Source organism: Folsomia candida, unplaced genomic scaffold, assembly GCF_002217175.1.
Source record: "Folsomia candida strain VU population unplaced genomic scaffold, ASM221717v1 Fcan01_Sc001, whole genome shotgun sequence".
Taxonomy (NCBI): domain Eukaryota; kingdom Metazoa; phylum Arthropoda; class Collembola; order Entomobryomorpha; family Isotomidae; genus Folsomia; species Folsomia candida.
Window position 1 is genome coordinate 26,858,240 of NW_019091193.1, and position 22,530 is coordinate 26,880,769.

The window sequence follows — 22,530 nt, forward strand, 5'->3', positions numbered from 1 at the left end:
TTTATGAGGTTAGACAAACATCTAAATGCTTTCTAATGTATGCGTTTGTATTATCGATTACAAAATCATATTTTGCAAACAGTGGCCGCGGAAGGTGTGACAACAGGGGGGAACATTAAGCTTTGCAGGATAGTGACCGTGATACATTTCATTAGCGTAGGATTGATTGATTGATTGATTGATTGAAGTTTTTATTAATTAAGGACTTGACTACTCATCACCAAAACTGTCAAAATCAGCAGATTTTTAATATTTCTCACCTCTGGAAATTTATTTTAAAATTCTGGACGAAAAATTTGTAATTAGTGAGTTGATTAATAGAATAGCGTTGAGTTTTTTTAAGGCAGTTTCGACGAGTTCCAATTTTTCTGAAGGCTTCTTAAACTTGAGATCTTCAGACACCGTCAAAATCTGGAGTATATGTCTAAAAAAATTTGCAACGTCGTGCTCTACAAATTTGTCGTCCAAAATTTTAAAATAAATTCCCAGAACCGAGAAATAATTAAAAATATTCTAATTTTGACGATGATACATTGAGTCCTAGATTATAGAATTCATAAAAAAAATCTTAAATAAAATTCAGATGCAAGTTTAACAAGTTATTCATTTTCTTTACCCCGTTGTAACTTTTACTGATTCCATCACCAGTTTATCTAAATTTATTAGCTAAACATGCTTAAATCATTCATTTACTTAAATGAGTTCGCATTTTAGCTTCGTACTATGTTAAATGTAACATGACGATGACCACACGCAAACTGACACCGTCAACCATGTCGAGCGAATGGATTGGAAAATCAACTTCACCATTCAATTTTCTACTCTAAATTTGACACTTTCGTGTCCTGTTATTTATAAACACTTTGCGTGCCATGATTTCATTATTTGAATAAATACGTCACTACTTTTTTCAAAATATTGACAACATCCGTCCTGGCTAGACTTTTAGAAAAATGTCATTCAATCCTAAAACTAACCCTGTCTCTGGACCGTATCAAATAAATATATACAATTAATTGCTATTTATACAAATAATTATGGTCATACTGATAACTGCGTGCATATTTAGTCTCACATTTTACACGCACTTGTCTCCTCGTCCTCTTCATTTCGTCACTCACATTAGCGATGCTTCTTTTCAAATCCTAAGTATTTGCTAGATTTAAGCCCCCGATATGAATTTAAAATCCATCCGTGTCTCATTTTTACATTTACAACATCTCTTTGAAAGAGATTGATTCCAATCCATGAGGAATTTTAATGCTTGAATTCTGCGAAGAGGAATGTACTCCCGATGTGACGTTGATGTTGGCCAGATTAATTATTTATTTAGCCATGATGTCAGCGAATAGTTTACAACTCGGGCTGCACTGCAATGTCACTCGGCATCTTAATCTCAACCAGTAACATGAACAGCAAACGTGGAATGCTGTATGTATGTATGCTGCTTACGTTTATTTACTTGGCACAAGATTCTTATCAACAAATAATGCAAATAAATAAATACTTATGTACGACTATGCAAATCAAATCTGCAGTGATTCTAATGAGAAAAATAATTTTCGGACGAGATACAAAAAAAGTTGGACGACAAATAAATAGATGAATCCTTTCGCATATCGATCAATTATAGCGTTCCGTTCCGGAAGTATGGCTGTTAAAGCGTTTCACTTTTTTATACAAATTAGGTGATAATTTACCGCGACAAATTTCACAAAAAAGGTACAATTGTTGCCCAAAATGTGAAAAGAACTCCTTTTTTTTAATAAGTCGGATACCTTCTCGGTTTCGTATCGGATTTTCTCAGGGAGAAGAAGGGAAGGGAGAGAGGCATAAAGGACGTGCCCGATTTTTGACCCTGACTCTGCCAGGGGTCAAGAAGAGCTGACATCCGTGTGCACAGCTCCTTTAAACGAGATGATGCACGATCCAGATTACATCCTCATTTTGCTAGGAAAGTAACTAAAGTTGTTTGACTTGGCTGGGATAATTGTTTGGCTGACGCGATTGAATTGTGCAACAACACGTTACGAGTGCCAATATTAATCATGGGATTCGTTACTTATGTATTACCCACCAACGTGTTCTCCTACTGACATGCGTAAGATGATGGTGTGCTAATACGTTCATTATGTAAGTGAGTGAGGGAGAAAAATGTTTTTTTTTCTTGGGGAAGTCACCCCAAAATTGGTAGATAATTTGCGCAAATTTCTGCGTACAATGTAGAGGATTAGATAATGTATTTTATGTTTACAGAGTTGACGTGTAGCGTGATGTTAATTGGCAGAATATTTTTGCGATGTTTGTCCCGATATGAAGTAAGGATGACTTTTGTGCTTTTTAGGACAAGGGGAATTTTGGAAAAGGTCGGGTTTTCAGTAAATTTTATTTCGCAGGGTACTCATATTTTAATGGGTAATTTCCACGTCTGCCGAAAAGGTTAAAAATGTACGCGGCTTAATTCCAGTAGGATTCCAAAGTGGATTGCAGAACGAACCACAAATTGATGATGCACTCAACTCATGGAAAACAATGCCCACAATTGTTGGCCAGGATGAAACGCATACCAACGTAAAATCCTCTCAACCCCAGTAAAAAAATCACAACCAGTCTTTTGCCTCGGATCAAGTATCACCTTTCCAATGCCGTCCGACTTGAATGATCGGATGATGAATGCATGTGCACTAAAAATCCAATAAAAACAAATAAATACCAACCCAACAACAATGCAGAGCAGAATAGTTTTACGTGTCTGCGTTGTAAAGAGAATGAGAAAAATCGGGCCATTTATTACCCAGGCGAAAATAAGCTGGATAATAAATTAGGGGTTGTTCAAAAAGGATTTGACCCACCCGCAGTGATCCATTCCGAGGTCAAGGGTCACGTAGGAGGTTGACCCTGTAAAAAAGGTCTCGCATCCTTCCCGCACGGCCCTGAAATGTCAATGGTGGTTCATTTTTTGCCATTATTTAGACATCCATCAGCCTCAAATTTGGTTTTAGTTTGATTTACTTTGATGCTCTCTTGGTCCTATTTGCCAATAAGTTTTGACAAGAGAAATTGCTACGTGCGGGGAATAATGTGCTGCATTATGTGTTATCATCATCCATCCATCCACCTGCCCGGCCATATCCATATGCACTTTTTATTACCAATTATTCACCATATTATGCATTCCACATGAGAATAAGAGTGTGTCGAGGATCAATAAAAGTTTAATAATTGCTGGGATTTCATTACGCGGAAAAACGTGGAGAATTAATACTACGAGCAAAACCAAGCCAAGCCACTCCGATCCATGCTGCATGTACATACGAGAGCACATGTCGTATAAGTATGTAATATGTACATATGTACATACAGCTATTAAGTGAATATGTATGTATCTACTAATAATCTACTACGTGGGACATGGCTTACTACAAATTTTACTACAAATTTAACAGGAAATTCAGTTTCTGCTCTGATTTTGACAAAAAAGTTCCGTCAAATTTTTTTTGCGGTATTTTGGGTTTTTTAATTAGGAAGGAAAATGTTGATCAGCAGACATACTTAAAAAATATATTTTACTAAATATTTAACTCCCGTATAGTAAATTTTGTATTATATTATTCAATGAAAACTATTTATGAGACAAGCTATTTAATTGATCGCCAATAAATAAGTATGTATCTGGATTTTTAGGTGACAATTTTTAGATTGTGTAGCCAGTGTCCATAAAAACTTGTTCATTGCGATAAAAATTTCCACCTGGTTTTTAAGTGTGCTAGTGTCTCTCCCATGTAATAAATAAGTTGTATTTGTGAAGTCCAATTAAATTCGTATTACATAAGTTGACCTTGTAAAAAAAATGGAAAAAAAACGTGTCACAAAGGGTTAAATTGTTCCCAAAAACCCACATCATTGGAACCCTACACAATAAATTCGTATACATAAATAATGTGACAACTCTCGATCGTAACAATTAATACCTTACATAACATACATATGTAAAACCCATGAAGTAACGATAACTATCCAGACGTAAATAAATATTCACGGGAAAAATTCTAGAAAAATATTAAAAAACCAACTGCTGCTTTATCGCCCATCATGAATCACTACTTATTTCCATACTTATCAACTTAACACAAGTATCACATCACATTTATTTTCCAGCCCTAAAAATGTATATTCATCATCAAGGTGATACACACACAATATGCGGCCGACATTCAGCCCCAACAGCAGCAGCAACCTGTTAACATTCGTATTTTATTGCTATCCCATCATTACGAAGATACACAAAGGCTGTTATGTTAGTAGATTCACGTGAAGGTGGATGGATTTTCTGCACTTCACAATAAAAACAGACCAACCAACTCCTCGTGAGACGGTCTGGATTGGATTGTGAGACTGGAATTGTGATGAATCAGGGTGATACATGAGCTTGACTTGGTTGTTGTAATTAAGTAATAATGACGACAAAAAAATTGGGGGGTTTCCCATCTTTTTCTCTCCTCAGCAGTTGTTGGTCAGTGTTTATTCCACTGTTGTCTAGCGGTGGTTCGTGGTGCATGGTGATGGTGCGACGGGATTCTTGGTGTCAATACACAAACGAAGAAGATCTTTCGGGAAAGACCGACTCTTTTTCAAGCCCGTGAGAAGAAGTAGAAGAATATCGCTGGAAAATTCGTCCTAAAATTTGTTCTTATCATTTCCCATTAATTTGTATTTGTATTTTTTCATTTGCGTGTTTATGGAAAAGTGAGTGCGTGCGTGATTCCCGGATCAATTAACTACTTGCAAGGTAAGGAAATACATAAGTATTTCGTGTTTTTCGAGCTATTCTATTCATTCGAGGAGAGAATGAGCGTAAAATTTGAGGAGCTTTATATTCACGATTCGTGTAAAGTTTGCAGGATAACGGAAAGTTTTTCGACATAAAGTAAACTTAAAATGTCATGAAAATGAAGTATGTAAAAAAAATCTAAACTTTGCGAAAATCAATTTGCCAACTAAACCTACATATTATTTGCAAACTACTGAAAAGTTTTGCCCAGTCTGTTACGCCACGAATCATATGATTCACTTACATACATACGCCGAAATGGCGAATACCTTCCTTGTTAACGCGACTTTAAGACAAATTAAGGCTTTTTTTAACACCCAAAATTTTACATACGTAGACACACAGCTTTTTAATTAAGTAGATCACACAGCTACTCATGAGCTTCTTTGTCCTGTTGACTCTTTCTATTTTTCTCCACCTCCTGAAACGTTGATGAGGAGTGGATGCTAATTTTCAATTTGAACGAGTCTCCATGCTCTCACACTACTTACGAATACTCACCAATACTAAAATGCACTTAATGTACGTAAGTACGTACACAAATTGTTTCAAATCGTGGCTTAACAGGATCACGGTTTCCCAAAGTCAGGCTGAAAAAGAGGGCCGTCGTCGTGCGGGAGGGGTGTCGTCTCATGGCACGACCATCCCCCCGTAAAAAAAATTGGACCACGTCCTCCCCGCACTGCCCCCTCGTCTTGGCTCTTGAACTATGCAGAGCTAAGTGTCGAACTGAATATGGTGAGGAGTTATACATAAAGTGAACGAGTTATGTACTGTGCGGGTGGAGCTTAAACCTACGGCCTCCTGAAGTACCTTGTGCTGAGACTAGGGTTTCTCGTGAGTTTAGCTCCATTCGCACAGCACATAACTAACTCACTTCAAGTATAATCAGCAATAAAGCCCAGCAAACAGCGAACATAAAGATATTCACTTCACATCTATTTTCTTCCTCGGTCCTCGTTCGTTCGTGGTATCCCCTTCTTCTTCTCTGGCGAACCTTGAGTTTGTAATTGGCTTTTTAAACACGACAATACTTAAATCTAAATGAGAAGAAAAAGTGCTAGGTGCATAATGTGAGCAAAATAATGTAATGCAAGGCTGCTATAAGTAGTTGTTGGAGAGATTTGTTTTTTTTCGTGGTGAGTGTGACTGAATTGGCACAGCGTTCAGTGAGAGAGACGCCGTGTGATGAGATGATGCTTCACTGGCATCATCGTTCCCTTGTTGGAGAGGAAATCAGTAATCGTTTCGTTGTTCTGTTCCTTTTTTTCACCCGAGTTTCCATTTCTTTTGGGATGTCACTGCACACACCGACCGATACGTGTAAATAGTGGCTGGTGGTGCGGTGTTAAATACCGATTTTTTGAGGCTGGGTGCCAAGACTTGGACGAGTAACGTACATAAGCAACAGGCTGCCGAGTTGGGGGTTTGTGGATTGGATTGGATTGTAATCGGGCTTGAGGCTTATCGGGGTGATGAACAAAGGATGAGAGAAAACTTGCGAGTTGTGGTGACAAGGTGTACATAATCTCGATTGAAAATTTGTAGTGACGAGTGGATAGTGACGATTTTGAAAAGTGGGGGTAAAATTGGGTGGAAATTTCGGACTGGAGAAAAGTTAGTTTCAGTGTAATTATATAATTTCATACGCGGCGGATGGGACACGAGAAGATTTTCATGTAAGAGATTTTTCACTCGGATTCGTAACTCTAAACTATTTTCATTCCATGAAATTGAACTAAATAGTGCCATGCTATTTATTTACATGCATTTGGCTTATCATTATCATCATACCTGCAAAAGATTGACCAAAATATTACATACTCACAAAACCACCCTCTAAAAATGGATAGACATCGCAGCCATCCGCCAATTCTGCATGGATGGATACATCCACAACAATAAAACACGTATGTCCGTGTACCTCTCTGAAATTGAGATATGTACATGCGTTCCATCCCAAATTGAAGTAGCAATTGAAATCTTGGCTAGTTGAGCAGTTAGTTAGTTGGTTTTCCACGATAATAATAAATAGCTATTTGCTAACTGCCATCATTCCACACCAGCACCAGCATCACGGCTTTGCTATTTTTGGGAGTAGGAGATACATACATAATGCGTCGAGGTACAAAACGGGATGGTCTGGGCATACACATTTAATAACCAACTAACCATAACCATAACTATGCCTCCCTCCCTGCCTGCCTGGCTGTTAGGCAGGTAATGATGGAACTACTTTCATAAGTAATTATCTCCCCGGTAGGTGTGGGATTTAGTTGGCATCATGGCACGAGATGAGTCGTCTCATCGTCCACATAATCGCCTGTCATCCAGAAACGATAAATTCGTATAAAGTGCGGATCATCTCGGAGGTGCCCCTCAAGTAGGCGACCCATTTTTTAGTGGGGTAACATCTCACATTTTGTGGGGTCGTGCCTTCTGTGACCCGAATGTGACCTCGTTTTCGACCAAAATTCGCAAAATCCGTCCGTAAGCAAAAATAAATCAGTAAGTTAAGTTACATTATTATTTGAAGTCAAGCGAGACGCCAACAATTAAACGTTGTTGGCGTCACCACCCTCGACTTCCATCCACGTAATGTTTTTATCACTTTATTTTAATATCCTCGTTTTACTCGACAATTGAAAAACACAGACCTCGTCAAAATTTTATTTTATTTTACTTACTTACTACGAGACACCCAGTCAGTCAGCCATGCAGGTGGACGACGAGGTGCAAACTCCAATTAATAACGACGCCATTTAATTATTCTACGAGTGCTAAATTAAATAGCTGCATGATTGAATTCCAGATTACCTACGTATTTACATATGTATGTGCTGCATGCATTGTATGGGCAGGTGTATTTTTAAAAGGTTGCATAATAATAAGTACATACATACGATACGTATTTTGCCGTTTCTACAATATTTATGTTAAAAAAGCGACAAAAAAATCTAAAAAAAAATTAAACAGTGTGGAAGAATATTATTTAAAAAGTTATTTAGAATCCAATCCAATCCACCATCGCGTATCGCACTTTTAAATAATATGATACCATAATAATTACCGTTTTACCTTATTCTCTCTCCGCACATTACTCATGCAGACCACGGCAAATAGCTTAATTTGAGGTTTAACGACTTTAAATGACGTAAACTTGGCGTTTTTTACTCTAAACGAGAAGAATATACTTTACATACATACGTATGTACATGTTTGGATACGTATCAACGCAGGCATGCTATTTGAATTGTTAGTTTTTATTATTTAGGTAACTTTGTTGGTTGTTGGTAGAAGAAAAAACGTATTTCTCGCACGTTTCAAGGATTTTTTACACTAAAGTAAACTAACTAAGATTTAGATAAGTGTGTTAAAAAATTTGGTGTTTTGTCAAAAACAATGCTATTCATATGATTCATATTTTCATACAATTAAAAAGCGAATGTCCCATACTTAATGATCTTATTTATTAGAATTCCATCCAACTCATTACGGCATATTTTGATCAGCAGATTCATGAAAATGTGTACCGCATGAAAAATTCTATTTTTATAATTTAGTTGATACAGCAAAACCTTGACCTATGTCAAAACGAGAATGGAAAGTTGTCAATGTCGATGAGATCGAATTACGATTTTCCAAAATCCTGCAGCTTTTAGTGCTATAGGATTTTGGGTATGAAAGAGTAAATACTTTTGGTTACATGACATTTTTGCGGTCTGCTCCTACACAATTCATTCAGGTGTGTTTTGTGTTTGGATTGACAACGTGTAACAAAAAGGGCGTGAAAGTCAAGGTCAGAATGGAAACTGGAGGGGCGGATGTATGTACAAATGGACATGAAAATAGTCCAGATGAAGAGGTTCATAAATTCATACGTTCGTTTGTCGAGATTTCCGAACGTATGTATTCCCTCAAAGCTTACGTATGGAAAATGTCTCAAATTTCATAATTGTTATGATTATGAGCAAGAAATTATGATGGCTGTTCTGTGTCGCATCAGACCAGTAGAAAACTGAGATGATAATTACAGTAAATCTTGATGTATGGCATGTATTTAATGGTTTCATAGTAGTTAAATTATGACTGGTATTAAATTGCATGTTAAAATATGTACGTAATCATCATCTTTTTTTGGACCACTATAAAATAATTCGCGTCACATAATTAGCTATTAATAGTTGTCAGGCAGGGTTTTCTCAATTACCTTTACCAATAACCTAAATTGCAAACTTATAAAACAAATCGAGCATGCAAATATTTTCGCAAAAGTTGTGCGTCATATTTTCAAATGATTTTCCAAGAATATTGAAATAATAGGATTATTTACCCTCTATTTTAATTTTAGAATGCAAACTTGCCATTCACACGCATTTCCCTTTAGCCTCATAAATAAACAAATGTAAAGGATTCAATCCGTGTTTACCAAATACTTAATTCAGCAAAATTCTACATTCCAATTTAAACTTACACTTGGTATTTTGCCATCATTTTATTTACACAATGAGAACTGAACTATTTAAAGTGATCAATAATGCATCGATTGTTATTAAATATTGATTGCTCCCCGGATATTCATAACTGTTAACTGTGCAAAAAACTTTGCTAAATGAGATTGCAAGCGAGAAACTCTCAATGGTCGACCAACGCGAATAATTCGCCAGCACATGTCACCCATTTTGTTATATATTTTGTTTATCGCTTGCCCTCCGAGATCAATAAATTTCTAGGAATTTGTTTGATCTTGGCTACGTGGAGGATAAGCGACACGTGGCGACGCAAATACACTCGCTTTGTGTACACATACAATCTCAATGTCACGGCATATTTAAGTAAATAAATTTCCCTATTTAGAATATCCATAACCATATTTCCGAATTATTAAAAGGATGAAGAGGAATTTTTTGATTAATTTTATTATCAAATTTCACCGATATTTTCATATTTTCGGAAAAAGATATGGACCTACTCTTCTTCTTTCTGTATCCTGGTTTGGATTTTGTGAGAGGAGATTTGTGTGAATTATGAGCTACATAATTCATGAGATTGTCATTTTGCATCACTGGATGGATTATTGGGCAATGTCTCTCCTTTGGGGCTGTGCAGGGAGATGTGACCCGTTTTCTATGATTTCGTACTTTAAGGTGTCACCAGAGGAGGGGTTTTCTATCAAAAATGCATCCCATCCTTTTCGCAGGGTCCTTTTTCATCCTCCTTATTGTAGTTTTTGTGTTTGACACCTCTTCTCTGTCTCGTGTGATTGATCAATAAGTGAAAAGAGATCGTCAATCCTGCTTCTGCTTCTTCTCCTCTGCTCGTCTTATGATCCAATCCAATCGAGAAAACAGGAGCTCGAGAAGAAGATCCTTTCATGTCTCAAACTTCCTTCCTGGACATTGTCGTTAAATAAAAAGGATTTCATTGCGACATCCCACACCCACCACCCCAAAATTTCTCACCCAAAATGACGAAACCAACTTTTAAAATATCCACTTCACAATTACATCGTAGGTATACTCACCTCAAGTTTGTTTAACAACCCCGAAAATAGAAAGTAGAAATCACTGTGTCAAATTTTGCAGTAATTTCGATGCATATTGTATTCCGCAATTTTTTTTACATAATCCAAATAATACAAATTTTTTTAAGGGTTTTATTCTGCAGAATCGTATGTCTATAATTCTGCAATATTTTTCTGCAGAAATCGCTCTGCACAAAGTTTTTCTGAAGCGAATTGTGCCAAATTTCTGCACAACATCGGGTCAAATTTTTGCCGTTCAAATTTTTCCAAATTAATCTAGACTTCCAGAAAACTTTTCATTTCGAAATCCATTTTTGACGTGAATCCGCCAAGTTTGTTCTTCTTCTTCTTATCTGGTCTTCTTCTTGTGCAACTCTGTGGATTTTCTCGCAATGTCGTCTGACAAAGATGAGACGACGTCTCCCATTTGACTGACGGAGATCTTCTTCTCTTCCATTTTCCTGGGTGAAAGTAAACTTTTCTCTTCTCTTCTTTTGCCAGAGTTTTCCTCGCCTTAGAATTTTACAGCGAGGGGACAACACGACGACACAAAGCGAGTCGAAAAATTCATTTGTTCACATTCGTACACTTTTTCACCCAAACTTTCTCTCTCTTACAAAGTGATGGAGAAAGCCAAACGGGGAAAAATGAAGGTTACTTTTTACTTCCGTTCACTACTTGGTCTTCGTACATGGAGTGTAATATAATGTGAAGAGAATTGACAAATATCAAGGAAGGAACCAGCAGCAGCAGGCAGATGAGGGGGTCCACGTGGCGGGTGTGGCTCCATTTTCCTTGACACGTGCATGACTCCTCGTAATGGAAGATGACATCTTCTCCTGCCTGCACGTCCCTCAGATAAGACGACGACGTAACCCGCCAGGATAAGGATAAGAAGAGAGAGAAAGAAAGACAGATATATTTCTCTCCTCGGTCGAACTGCTGCTGGACTTGGAGGAAGAAACGAAACCTAATTTTGCTTTCACTCCTTTTCTCTTTTTGCATTAGGCTTTCCTTTGATGTCGAACAAATTGCATGTAATGGCGAGTGGGGCACAAATTGGGGCAGTGTTTCGTTACAAATGCACTTTTTCTTCTTCTTCATCTTCTTCTTCCCTGGAAAATTGAATATGCATGAAATATCTGGAAATCTTCAAGTCGGGGTCAATTGAATAGGGGTGCGAGCCAAAGAGATCAATCTACTGATTCTAGAGTGACTTTTTTTTGACAAACTTGTCAGTTTCTGATCCAATAGTAGAATTCACTTGGTTCGATAAGAGCAGACTAAGTAATGATGAAAATGGATAAAGCATGGACCTTGGATTTCGTGCAAATCGTGATTTCCTGTCCTTCTTCTTCTTCTTCTGAAGCATTATGTGTTACAGATGTAGTGGAGTTATTGTGCTCCCTGTGCGTGTGGGTGGTGTGGCGTGTGTGGGTGGGTGGGTTGGAAGGCAGGACGATATTATTGAGCAAAGAACCTGGCATATTTCACCTCTTTGTCTTGGCTGCTACCCTACAATGATGCGGCACATAATGCGAGATTTATTTCTCAGGTGTCTCCCACCACCAATTTGGGTAGAATTCATATAGTCAAAAAACCCTGTCTTGTTTCATCACCAAACGGTGTCAAGGGGGCTGTCCACGTCACATTTTGGTGAGTGGGTGGGGACGATAAGTAATATCTGCGACAAAGTTCCTACTGTTTATAGCTAATATTATAGTCTAATAGTTTGAAAAAATCCGAAAAGTTTCCTGGCCGATTAATTACAAAAAACCAAATAACCTCTCAGAAAATTTTCCAAACAATTGAGACTATCAATATTGGCTGAACAGTAGATTGAATAGTTTATCTTACCCGGTATCCCTTTAAAAAAATGGATCTACATTGATTCGGGCTTTGCATTGTGAGCAGAATTTTATAAGATTTCATAAAAAATATTAAAACGGTGTATATGCACCACCCCCAAGATTTACTTTCTTCCCTTTCTCTCGTTATTTATTTCTGTGCTCAAAAGATTTATGTATTTCATGTCGTCAACTTTCACTCGTATTTAGCAGCGTGACAGGGATTTTGTACCTGTCACCACATTAACCATTAAATGCATCCGTCTGTCTGCCGGATTATATTATGTGTGGCACACACAAAAAATAACACAGACTTAAATGCGAGGATGACTTATTAATTTTTTTGGGTTTGTATGTTCCCTTTGGGGCCAGCGTTTCGTTTGGACGTTTTCTTTACATGACTTTATTTTGTGGATTCTGTAAATAAAACGGTTTGAGGTTATTCATCGGCGAAGAAATATGGATTGACGTCAGAGGCAACAAGTGCAGTGCAGTTGGGTGAATGGCGATATTGCACATTTCAATAAAATTGAATAGACCAACTAACCAATTTGGACGTCACTTTGGGTAACAGACTATAAAATAAAGATAAAGATCGAGGAGATAAAGGAGAAGAAAGTCATTAGCGAGGTTTAGCTCGTATATATATGCTCCTCCTGGTCAATTTGCTGCTTCGGTGGAAAAACGGTTATTCTGATGCCTCATTTTTTTTACCGTCGCATGTTGACGTAAGAAACGGAGAGGACTTATTTATTGGTAAAATTAGACTGAATTTTCTCACTTGATGGTACACTGTAATCATGCGGATAATTTTTTCTCAAAGGGAAACAGCGAAAAACTAATTCGGACAAAAAAATATTAATTCGAAATCTTTGTGTGAGTTTAAACATTATTTTTCAGAGCAGTTTTTACGACTTTCTGAACATCTTTTGGACAATTTTTGGGCATTTTTTTTAGACTAAACCATGTTTGTGATATGAGATTTCAACGATAAAGAAGCCTAATTTATCGCTTCATCGCCATAATTGCATGCCTACCACTTCGTAAATACGTATTTGCATATTTATTTATTAGTCATCCGTGTATCCATCCATCCATCCTACAAATAATAATTAGACGTGATCTTCACCCACGAAATGGAGGTCATCCATCGTACCGTTGTATGTACAAATGTTTGTACGTATATACGTATGTACATACTGCTGATAAAAAGCAGGCGTACATACATAGAAACCCATCCCATACTCGAATTTCGATAATTGTTGTCTTGCTAATTTTAATTTTAATGTATAATTGTCCCGACCCGGAGAGTTGAAATTGAACAAGTACATAAAATCACTTGGAGCATACGATTTCATGCCTTTTGGATTGCACCTAATTCGCAGCAGTATTATTCCACGCGAGGAGGACGAGGAGGGTTCACCTGTAATAATTTCATCTCGCCGAGCAGTTGGCGAACCAAGTGAGATTTATCCGGACAAAACTGCTCCGTACCGTGTTTCTTGCTTGCATGAAGTTGCAGGAGCAAAATCTATTGAAATATTCCAGCAGCAGCAGCACAGCGTCATCATCAACAAGCTCGCATCTCCAAAATATTGTTCGTGTAGTTAGTTTTCATCTCGTGTTAATTTAAATCATCCATATTTAGAATTTCTGAACATCATCATCATCGCCCCGGCCATGTGGCATCTCGTCCGTAGAGTGGATGACTATGTACATGTTTCTCTACAGGTTATTGTTATCCGGTCGATATGATGGATTCTGCTGGCATAAATATTTTTTTGCTTTGTCACCACCACATGCACACCGAGACCAGGACAGTGTGCTGCGAATCGTTAAGTGGGCGAAATTGGAGGACTGACCTCCCCAAATGTGTACACACTTTTTACTCAACGTGTGCAGAATTTGGATGAAAATAGGCCGATTTTTCTGCATGAAATGGTGCCTTTCATTTCTGGGGGTGGAATAGTTGTGTAAATTAGCGGAATTATTTCGTCTCATTTCATGCATGTGGTCGAAACACTGGGAAAATATTATTATTGCTGCCACTAGATAGGTAGGTACATATGTAGATACGTAGGTATGTATATGTTTATGTGGTAGGAGGAGGGTTTTATTTAACGGGGCTCACACATCCAGGCAGGCAGGTTAAATATGTATGATTATTACATATATGTTCACTCTCTAAACATAATAATGGCGTAATGTTGCCCTTTTCATTTAAAATATTCAACCTTCCATATGTAGCTAGAGCTAGCAGTAAATTGACCCGTAACTCTATACATGTGTTGTTATATTTGCAAGTGTGAAAATTTTCATCCCAATCCTAACCAGTTTGGCCATGTGAATCACTAATAATACGTACGAAATCGAATTAGGACTAAAAAAAGGGAACTGATTTCTACCCCAGTTCTCGTCCCGGCAAGACGGATTCTTTTTCTTTACTAGCAGAACAGTCCTCCTCAGTTTCACGCAGAATAGGGAAAAAAATCAGGATGTAAATCGGAAACGAAATATACATACAGAGATAGAAATCAGGCCTCCTTTGTGATGTGAGAGTTAATCAAAAAAATTGAAATCGGGACGTTTTTGTCAAGTTGATCAAGAAACGAGATTGAAAACGGAATTACATCCGTGCCGTAAAAAAAAGTTTTGCCAGCACGACGACTCGCATCCTTCGAGACTTGAAGGATGGGTGGAGGAAGAAGAAGCTGGAAATGTGGATTCCCCTTGGACGTGATTAGTTCCATTTTACAGGAGGTAATTTAATTTAGTTTTCCGAGGTAAATGCATAATACTGAGAAATCGAGGAGGATTTGGATTCGAGACAGTCGTAATAATAAATCCTTGTCGATAGGTTTATGTATTTTATGCAATGCCATGATTTTTTGGGGGAGGATCAGTCATACATAAAAAAAGAGAGGTGAATTCATCCTTCATCCATTTTCATGATGATGATGATGTCTTAATTCTGATTTACCTGCTTTCCCCACATGTCTCCCTTTTCATGAGGTTTTCGAGTAGGTGGACAGACTGACTGACTGATAATTGACGGTATGGTGGGGTGATACTTGGAGGGAGGAGGATGAGTGACTATGGTTTTTTTTCTTATGAGTTGGACAGGGTTTATAAAAATGTGAAGGTTTTATATATAAAAAATCACATATTTTGGCTTACAGCGCAAAAACTGCATATATATCGGGATCGCCTAAGCGTGACTCCAATATTGTCACGGATTATTTATCTACTAAAAATTAAGCAATTTTTAAGCTATCACATAGCAAAATTGTTGTAGGAGTTTATTTTTATATCAGGATTCATACATAAATAGTTTGACTAATTGTGGCACATGAGACAAAAACCGCATTAAGTGTTACCTGATTCTGTTTTTCGATTTCACAAAAAAATCAGATAGCACAAAATCCACTTTGTCAATTCTTAGTGGCACATAACATGTTCGTTGCTGTATATATTATACTTTTAAATACGTATTACACTACCTACAACAATTAGCACGTCACCAAAAATTGCACTAGCTTACATATGAAAATATGACACCTGCTTCAATCCTGCCATAAACCTGACACCACTCTCAAGTTAAGAGTCTTAACTTCACAAATCCTATCTACCTTGTCGCCTTTCAAACTTAAAAAAGCTGAGGTTCGACAGTTCGAAACCCTGCCCCCTGCCTCTCTGCTGTCCTCCTCTCTCCTCTTCGTGGTGGAGGTGGTGGTGGTGGGAGGGAAAGCAGAGGGAGACAAAGATAGCTGGGATGGATGGATGGATGGATGAGGCAGATTGTGGTTTGGTTTGACTTTCTCCCACAACACGGACCACCACCACTTCCTGACATGCAATCCGACCGGAAGGAAGCCAATCGTCAAGTGTTATTAATCCTCGTCTCCCCACATTAATTACGTTTATTTAGACAAGGCGAAAATTGTCACGAACCACTCTTTTCCCACTTTTGTGTACACTGACAAATTTTACACCACAAATTGTCCATCCATCTCATCATTATCGTCCTCCTGGAAGACCAACTTTCTCTCACTCACTCGTCTGCTGCTGAGGGACACACGAGGAAGAAACAGGTGTGCAAATCTAGCCTAAATTGTTGCTTTCTCTCTCTCTAATCCTACACGTGCCCGTGTTGGATTAGCCAAATTGCCCCCACACACATTTATTTGAAATTTCTCATTAAAATCGACCTTGTACCTTGTAATCCCTGCTCCCCCTCTACAGAAATAAATTAAATTTCACGCTGCAGTTTGCCAATTTGTTGACAAGATTTCCCCTCCAGATTTAGCCTTCTCTAATCAAAACTTTCTCACTCACCTGTTGATTTGGGAGCAATATTTACCGTCATATTAAGTAATTCGTCATCATCTCATCTTCTTCCTGGGAAAGAAGTAAAATAAGGTTTACTTACTGACTTAGCTCCTCTCGCCTCTCTCGCTTTCGCTCCCGGATCTGTGGAAATGTTTGAGTAAGAAAACGCAATTAGTTTGTTATGAGATTCACTTTGCCTACCTCCGGGTTTGTGTACATAAGGCAGGACTCACTCGTCGTCCTCGTCGTCACACACAATGTTGGCATTTGTCCGGTTTAGTTTGGTCTCACTGACTGACTGAGTAACTCGTTAATATCACGTATTAAATGGCACGGTAAGAAGAATGTCATGTATTGTAAAACTGCTGCTGGAGATAAAGTGGCCTCTTCAACAAACAAAACACGCTGATATGATAAGCCCCCCACAAAATAAATGATGAATTACATACACACATACATGCACGGACGGACGGCGTTAAGCTACGTTACGTTCGTGTGATGGTGGAATTTTCTAATCGTTTGTCTTTCTTATCAGCAAATTTGATTTTGAATATTTTAGCAAGTGCGAAGTCCACGAGTTGGAGGCGAGATGAGCGTTTTTCTCTCATCATCAACCTGAGGCTCATCATCTCGTCGTCGTCATTATCAAATCGGCCAGCTCTCGTCATCTCCTGCTCGCCCACGGACCAACATAAAAACAATTAAGTAACGGCGAGCACGGCAACTTTTTGGACAAATCTCTCCACATTATTGGAGAGTGTACTTTGTGTGTGTTTTTTGTTCCCACAAAAAAAAACTACGATTAGGAATCGTAGGTTGAATTTTGTGTGAGAGAAACCTGTACAATTTGTGAATTTGTGTCAAGTGAAAGTCTAGCGTTGATGATAAAAAAAAGTGTATGAAAGGAATAAATACGATACAAAAAAAGTGAATAGTGGATGGATGGGAGAGGAGAATAAAAGTGTCGTGTGAATCGTGCCCATGGACCATTTCGGAGAAAAGTGTCACAACTACGAAAATCAGTGAAAGAAAGCGGGTGGAGAAACGCCATTATCGTCGTCGTTGTCGTCACCACGAGTGAATGACAATCATTGCTGGGGGCTGTGTGTAGCTGGTAATGAGCTGTTTGGGAATCATAATGCCTTTTTTCAAGAAAAAGAAGAAGCCAGGTGAGCACGGAGGGAGTGAAAGGATTGCAATCTACGATTCTTTACTAGGGAAATTTTCCCAGTGTAGGTACACGAGCGTAGGGAAAAATAGAACGGAAAATGTATGTACGTATCTCTGAGAAAAAACGATCGTGCATGATATGTATCCATAAATAAATGGATAAATATCATTCTTTCCGGGAATTTTGGGGGAATAAATTCTCAGGAGAAAATAGATTCAAGAGAATGTTTCGTTTTTTAGAAAAAAAAAGTTTTCCTCTTTTCTGTAATATGAAAGGATTCCATGGTTGAGATGAATGATACATTTTGTGAGTTTTATTTATTTAATATGGAGCAGGTATTGTTTTTTACCTGGTAGAAATTCTATTGGAAAAATAAGTTTAAACAAAGCAAAAAGTGAGATGGGTGAAGACAAAGGAATATTAGACAAGATTTTTGGAAGAAATCGATGTTTTCGTAGAAGCGAAATATTATTTGTTACAAAATATGCTAGCCTTCAGTTAGCCCGAGTCTGTAAAGTAGGGGATTATAAATCCTGCAAAAACATTGCGAATCATGTGAAAATTGCCAATTTGTATGTTGACCAAGATATTAAAAATGATGGTGATGGTGATCACTCAATTTTGACAGAAACTTTTATTTTTAAGTTGTAAGTCGACGAATACTTATTTATCTTAGTTCTTTGACTATTGGGTGAATTTCAAAATCAGAAATTTCGCACCGACTTGACTTATAATCTGCTACTTTACATACTACATAATATGCAATTTCTTAATAATTACTCGTTAAAAATATGTAAAATTTCCATGTAATTGAATAAGTGAACCGAAAAAAGTGATACCCTTAAGGGAATTCTCATCACAGTAGACAGACTGACACCGTGCCTGTCCCACATAAACCTTGGGTCAGGTTAAAAATGGGAGCAAAGAGGAATCCGAGATCAAAGAAAATCAATTTAAAAAATGACAACGAAAATGTTTCATGTCAACGAAATTCGCATAACGAATATATACACATTTAATAAATAAATACCATAATTTCATCGTCCTCGTCAATCGATATTCTGAAAATTATCGAGTTTTTGTATGTAATTGTTTACTAAATTTTTAAATATGTAAGTTAAATCCAATTAAAATTCAAAACTAATCTCATTTTTACTTTCTCCCCCCCCCCCTAAAAGAAGTGCAAGTGCAGCCCGTGAGTATCTCTAAGATCGATGAGGAGCGTACCTACACCCGGAGTGACCCCGACGGAACGGAAGCCCCACAGCCGAACCCACGCTCAAAAACGACCTCATTTCGCCAATCGGGCGAAAGTGGGGTTGGCAGCGGGGGTGGGAGCAGTGGGAGCAGTGCGACTGCCGGTGGGCGTCACTCGCCTAGTCAAAGTCCTAGTCTTAATGGCTCGTCCACACCCAATCTACAATCCGCCAACTCTGACTCACCTCATAACACGTCCTCCATCCAATTCTGTAAGTTTTCGCAATTTCCTGCCAAAAAATGGGCTTGCTTTTTCAAATTTTTCGTGCAACTGTGCTCCCGTGTTATTTATTTCTATTTGTAAACTTTTTTATTTGCATAATTTCATCATCGTACATAAATACCTACATTCCGTCACTGGAAGTAGTCATGCTTTCTTTATCGTTACGTTATCATCGCCCATGGTTATCATGGTGCCGCATAATCAGTGTGTGTTTAATCCGGAATTTTTGTTTTTCTGTTTGTCAGTTGTTCTTCACTGAAAAAATAAATAGATTGCATAATTTTTTTATTTCGGGGTCATTACACGTTCAAAATTTGTTTATGTATGTACGTCTTCTTTACGTATGTATCTGTTGGCAAGAAAATGATTTTGTCGTTGTTATTTATTGTCATCGTCCAAAATGGGAACGTATCGTTCAAAAAAGTTATTGTCGTGTATTTATCCTCCTCTCTCTCATCGTGATTGTGCTCTGTTCGTGTTGGAAATTTTCGTGGCACAATTTTTGCAATATCTATATTTCCTTAATCGGGAAACCTAGAGAAAAAATCATTGGGTACGTTGCTCACCACAGATAAGCCTCCTCTGCCAACTACCTATGCCAAATCGTCAATTTCTTCTCTCCGAGGCTCAGTCACCCAGTTAGCGAACCCTTTAGTTTTGAAACCTTCCAACAATAAGGGGATCGATGCACGTAAGTAAAAGCAAAAAAAGAAGAAGCTGGGCATATTTATTTTAGCTTAAAAATCGGGACGCTTTTTCTCCTCATTTTTTAAACCCATGACATATTACGTCTCATCATTCATTCATTTCATCACTTGCTGGACGTCGTATTTACACGAAATAGCCCAGTAAAACAGGAATTAGTTAATCCCGAGTAAAATCCGTACGCATCACGTCGCATAAAACCGGCTTATTTCCCTGCTCTGTTATCTCCTGCATACATAATTACACGGATTGACGGAATAATTTACTGTAAATGCTGTCATCATCACCTATTATAAATTAAATCGAGTAGCTTTCTCGCCTATTTGACCACCACCACCACGACCAGGCTATCAGTTCACTACATCTGCTGTGCGTATGTAAATGTAAAGTGAATCGAATTCATGCAAATAGATAATAATTAGGCAACCAATTTGTCTCCTATCCTATGTCGGCACTTACATGGGACGAAACAACAATAATAATGTTAATGTCAAGCCCTGTCATCCAAGTGGTCGATGGTAATGATACTGAGTCATTGATTTAAATTGATCCATTATTACGGTTAATTCTGAAATTTGGCTGCCTCTCACACTTGGTGAAAGTGTCACCTAAAAGCAGGTTTATTAATGAGCACGGAATTTCTCCACATTATCGATTAGTACATATTCTCAAGTATCAAGTTGGGCAAACGTATGTACATAATTCACGCAGTCAGTCCATCCATCCATCAGTGGGTTGAGTGAAACATTTATTCAGCAAAGTAAACGCTGTCCATAATAAATGTCTCGTCTCATTCTGCCTCGTTTACTACTCACTCACCGACTTTTTTATGATGACTTTCTCACCCTCTTAAATATTTATCTATGACTTCACAATTTGCTTGACTGACATTTATACTCTTTTCTTCCTCTTCCACTTAAACACGAGGGGATTGAGCCGTAAATGTCATTACGTGTATTTCCGTCTCGGGAGGAAGGACAAAAAAGTTTTGTGATGATGAGAATGAAGATTTAAAAACTATGTGCTAAACTAATCTCTCTTTCTTTCTCTCTCTCTCTAAATATATATAATTATTTATGTTGTTGGCCCATGTGTACGAGAACTAAAAATATAAATACATCTCGAGAAAAAAAGAAGATTTTAACCTTGAACTCACTCGGTCTTTATTTTTTGGCCAAGCGAAATACAGCAGGAGGAGAGCTGTGATGTCAAAAAGTCAATGTTTTTAAACAACCCAACCAAGCTCCATTCCTTCTTCGTGACGATGAATATAGTTGTACAATTTAAATTATTATTTATTATTGCCGTGGGTGGTAGGAGAAGAGAAAAAAGAGGTGAATTAAATAGTTGAGCGGTGTGGCGAGGATGTATTTTTTCTAATTGGATGATTTGTAAAAGTTGCAATTGAAACACACGCGAATTATTTGCAAAGGAGAAGATATTGCACACATATTGGCACGAATTGGAAATCTTTTGGTTTTGATACGTCTCTGTCTCCTCATCCGTCATTGTGTTTGGTTCGTGAGCGAGATTTGTGCTGCTGCTGCTCCTCTCCTCCTGCTCTAGTTTAGTTTAGTTTGTTTGTTTGACAGGAAAAGTTTTGTGGGATCAAGATTTGGCAAAAATGTGGAGATTTGCTGTAAGGAAAAGTTCAATCTGCTTTAGGAGCAGGCGAGGAGAAGAGAATAATGTGGACTTGGAGATATGTACACATACTTTTTTTTCGTACTTATGGTGGAATGATGTATGTATATAGATTGGAAATAAATAAATCCGTGCATGTAGAAAGAGTTCAATCAGTGAATAATACATATATTCGAGAGATGAGGAATGTATGTATGTACTTACTTATTTACGTAAGAAGTTATTCATGCAGACACACTTGTTATTGATGATGAATCCTATCTGAATGGATGTTTGTTAAGACGTATGGATATAAATTTAGGGTGAAGTATGTAAATTAAGAGAGATAATATGTGGTATGTACCATATTATTCTTAATGTGCAGCCAGCAGAGGACCGAGATGAGTGACAGTGTCCAGAAGGTTTCTCTCTCAATTCGCAATATGTGCATAATTAATTACCAAGTTTCCCCAATTACTGAATGAATCGGTTTTAGGCATATTTATTGATCGCAATTTTTGTGTAGTGGAGAAAATGGAAAAGTTTTGTTTTAAAGTGGACTCCTCGTAAATTGATGTCTTTCTGGGGGCAAAAGTAAATTAGAGTAAAAAAAAAGTATGCACATTTATAGTTTGTGTGGATTCCTAACTTTTGGTATATATTACTGTTTAAAAAAAGAAGTAGATTGGATTTTATCCTGCTATTTAAGAACAGTGACATTTTATTAGAGGACGGTTTTAAGGTGATGATGATGATGACCCCTCTGCTCTGTGTGGTGTACATATGTATGTAACTTGACAACCAATCCGCGTCCACCATGTACACATATCTTTTATTTAATTTGTTTGTACCAAATATACAACTTGTCCTTATTAAAGTGAGAGAGATGAAGGAGATCTCATTCGACGCGGAACCGTGGGGACAATAGTATTTTAAGATAAAGTTTAATGATTAAGAAAATCCACACTTCTACTTCTTAGATGGGAAAAATGTCCCCACGGTTCCGCAGCCCCTGTGCGG

At 37.7% G+C, this 22,530-nt stretch overlaps 1 protein-coding gene across 8 annotated transcripts in view; it reads left to right on the forward strand.

Annotated features, from left to right (window-relative positions):
• The first annotated feature begins 4,522 nt into the window (after positions 1-4,522).
• Positions 4,523-22,530, forward strand: part of LOC110848737 (cAMP-dependent protein kinase catalytic subunit 1) — a 45,298-nt gene continuing 27,290 nt past the window's right edge. Inside the window, exons 1-4 of one of the 8 annotated variants that reach the window (XM_035844747.1) lie at positions 4,523-4,789; positions 17,091-17,700; positions 18,881-19,171; positions 19,754-19,873. In XM_035844747.1, the coding sequence (XP_035700640.1) occupies positions 17,649-17,700; positions 18,881-19,171; positions 19,754-19,873 (463 nt within the window). In that variant the 5' untranslated portion in view covers positions 4,523-4,789; positions 17,091-17,648. Of the gene's footprint in view, positions 4,790-5,997; positions 6,511-7,131; positions 7,340-14,615; positions 14,963-17,090; positions 17,701-18,880; positions 19,172-19,753; positions 19,874-22,530 lie in introns of those variants that run through there. The other 7 variants (XM_022096051.2, XM_022096033.2, XM_022096060.2 and 4 more) reach the window with 7 other exon arrangements.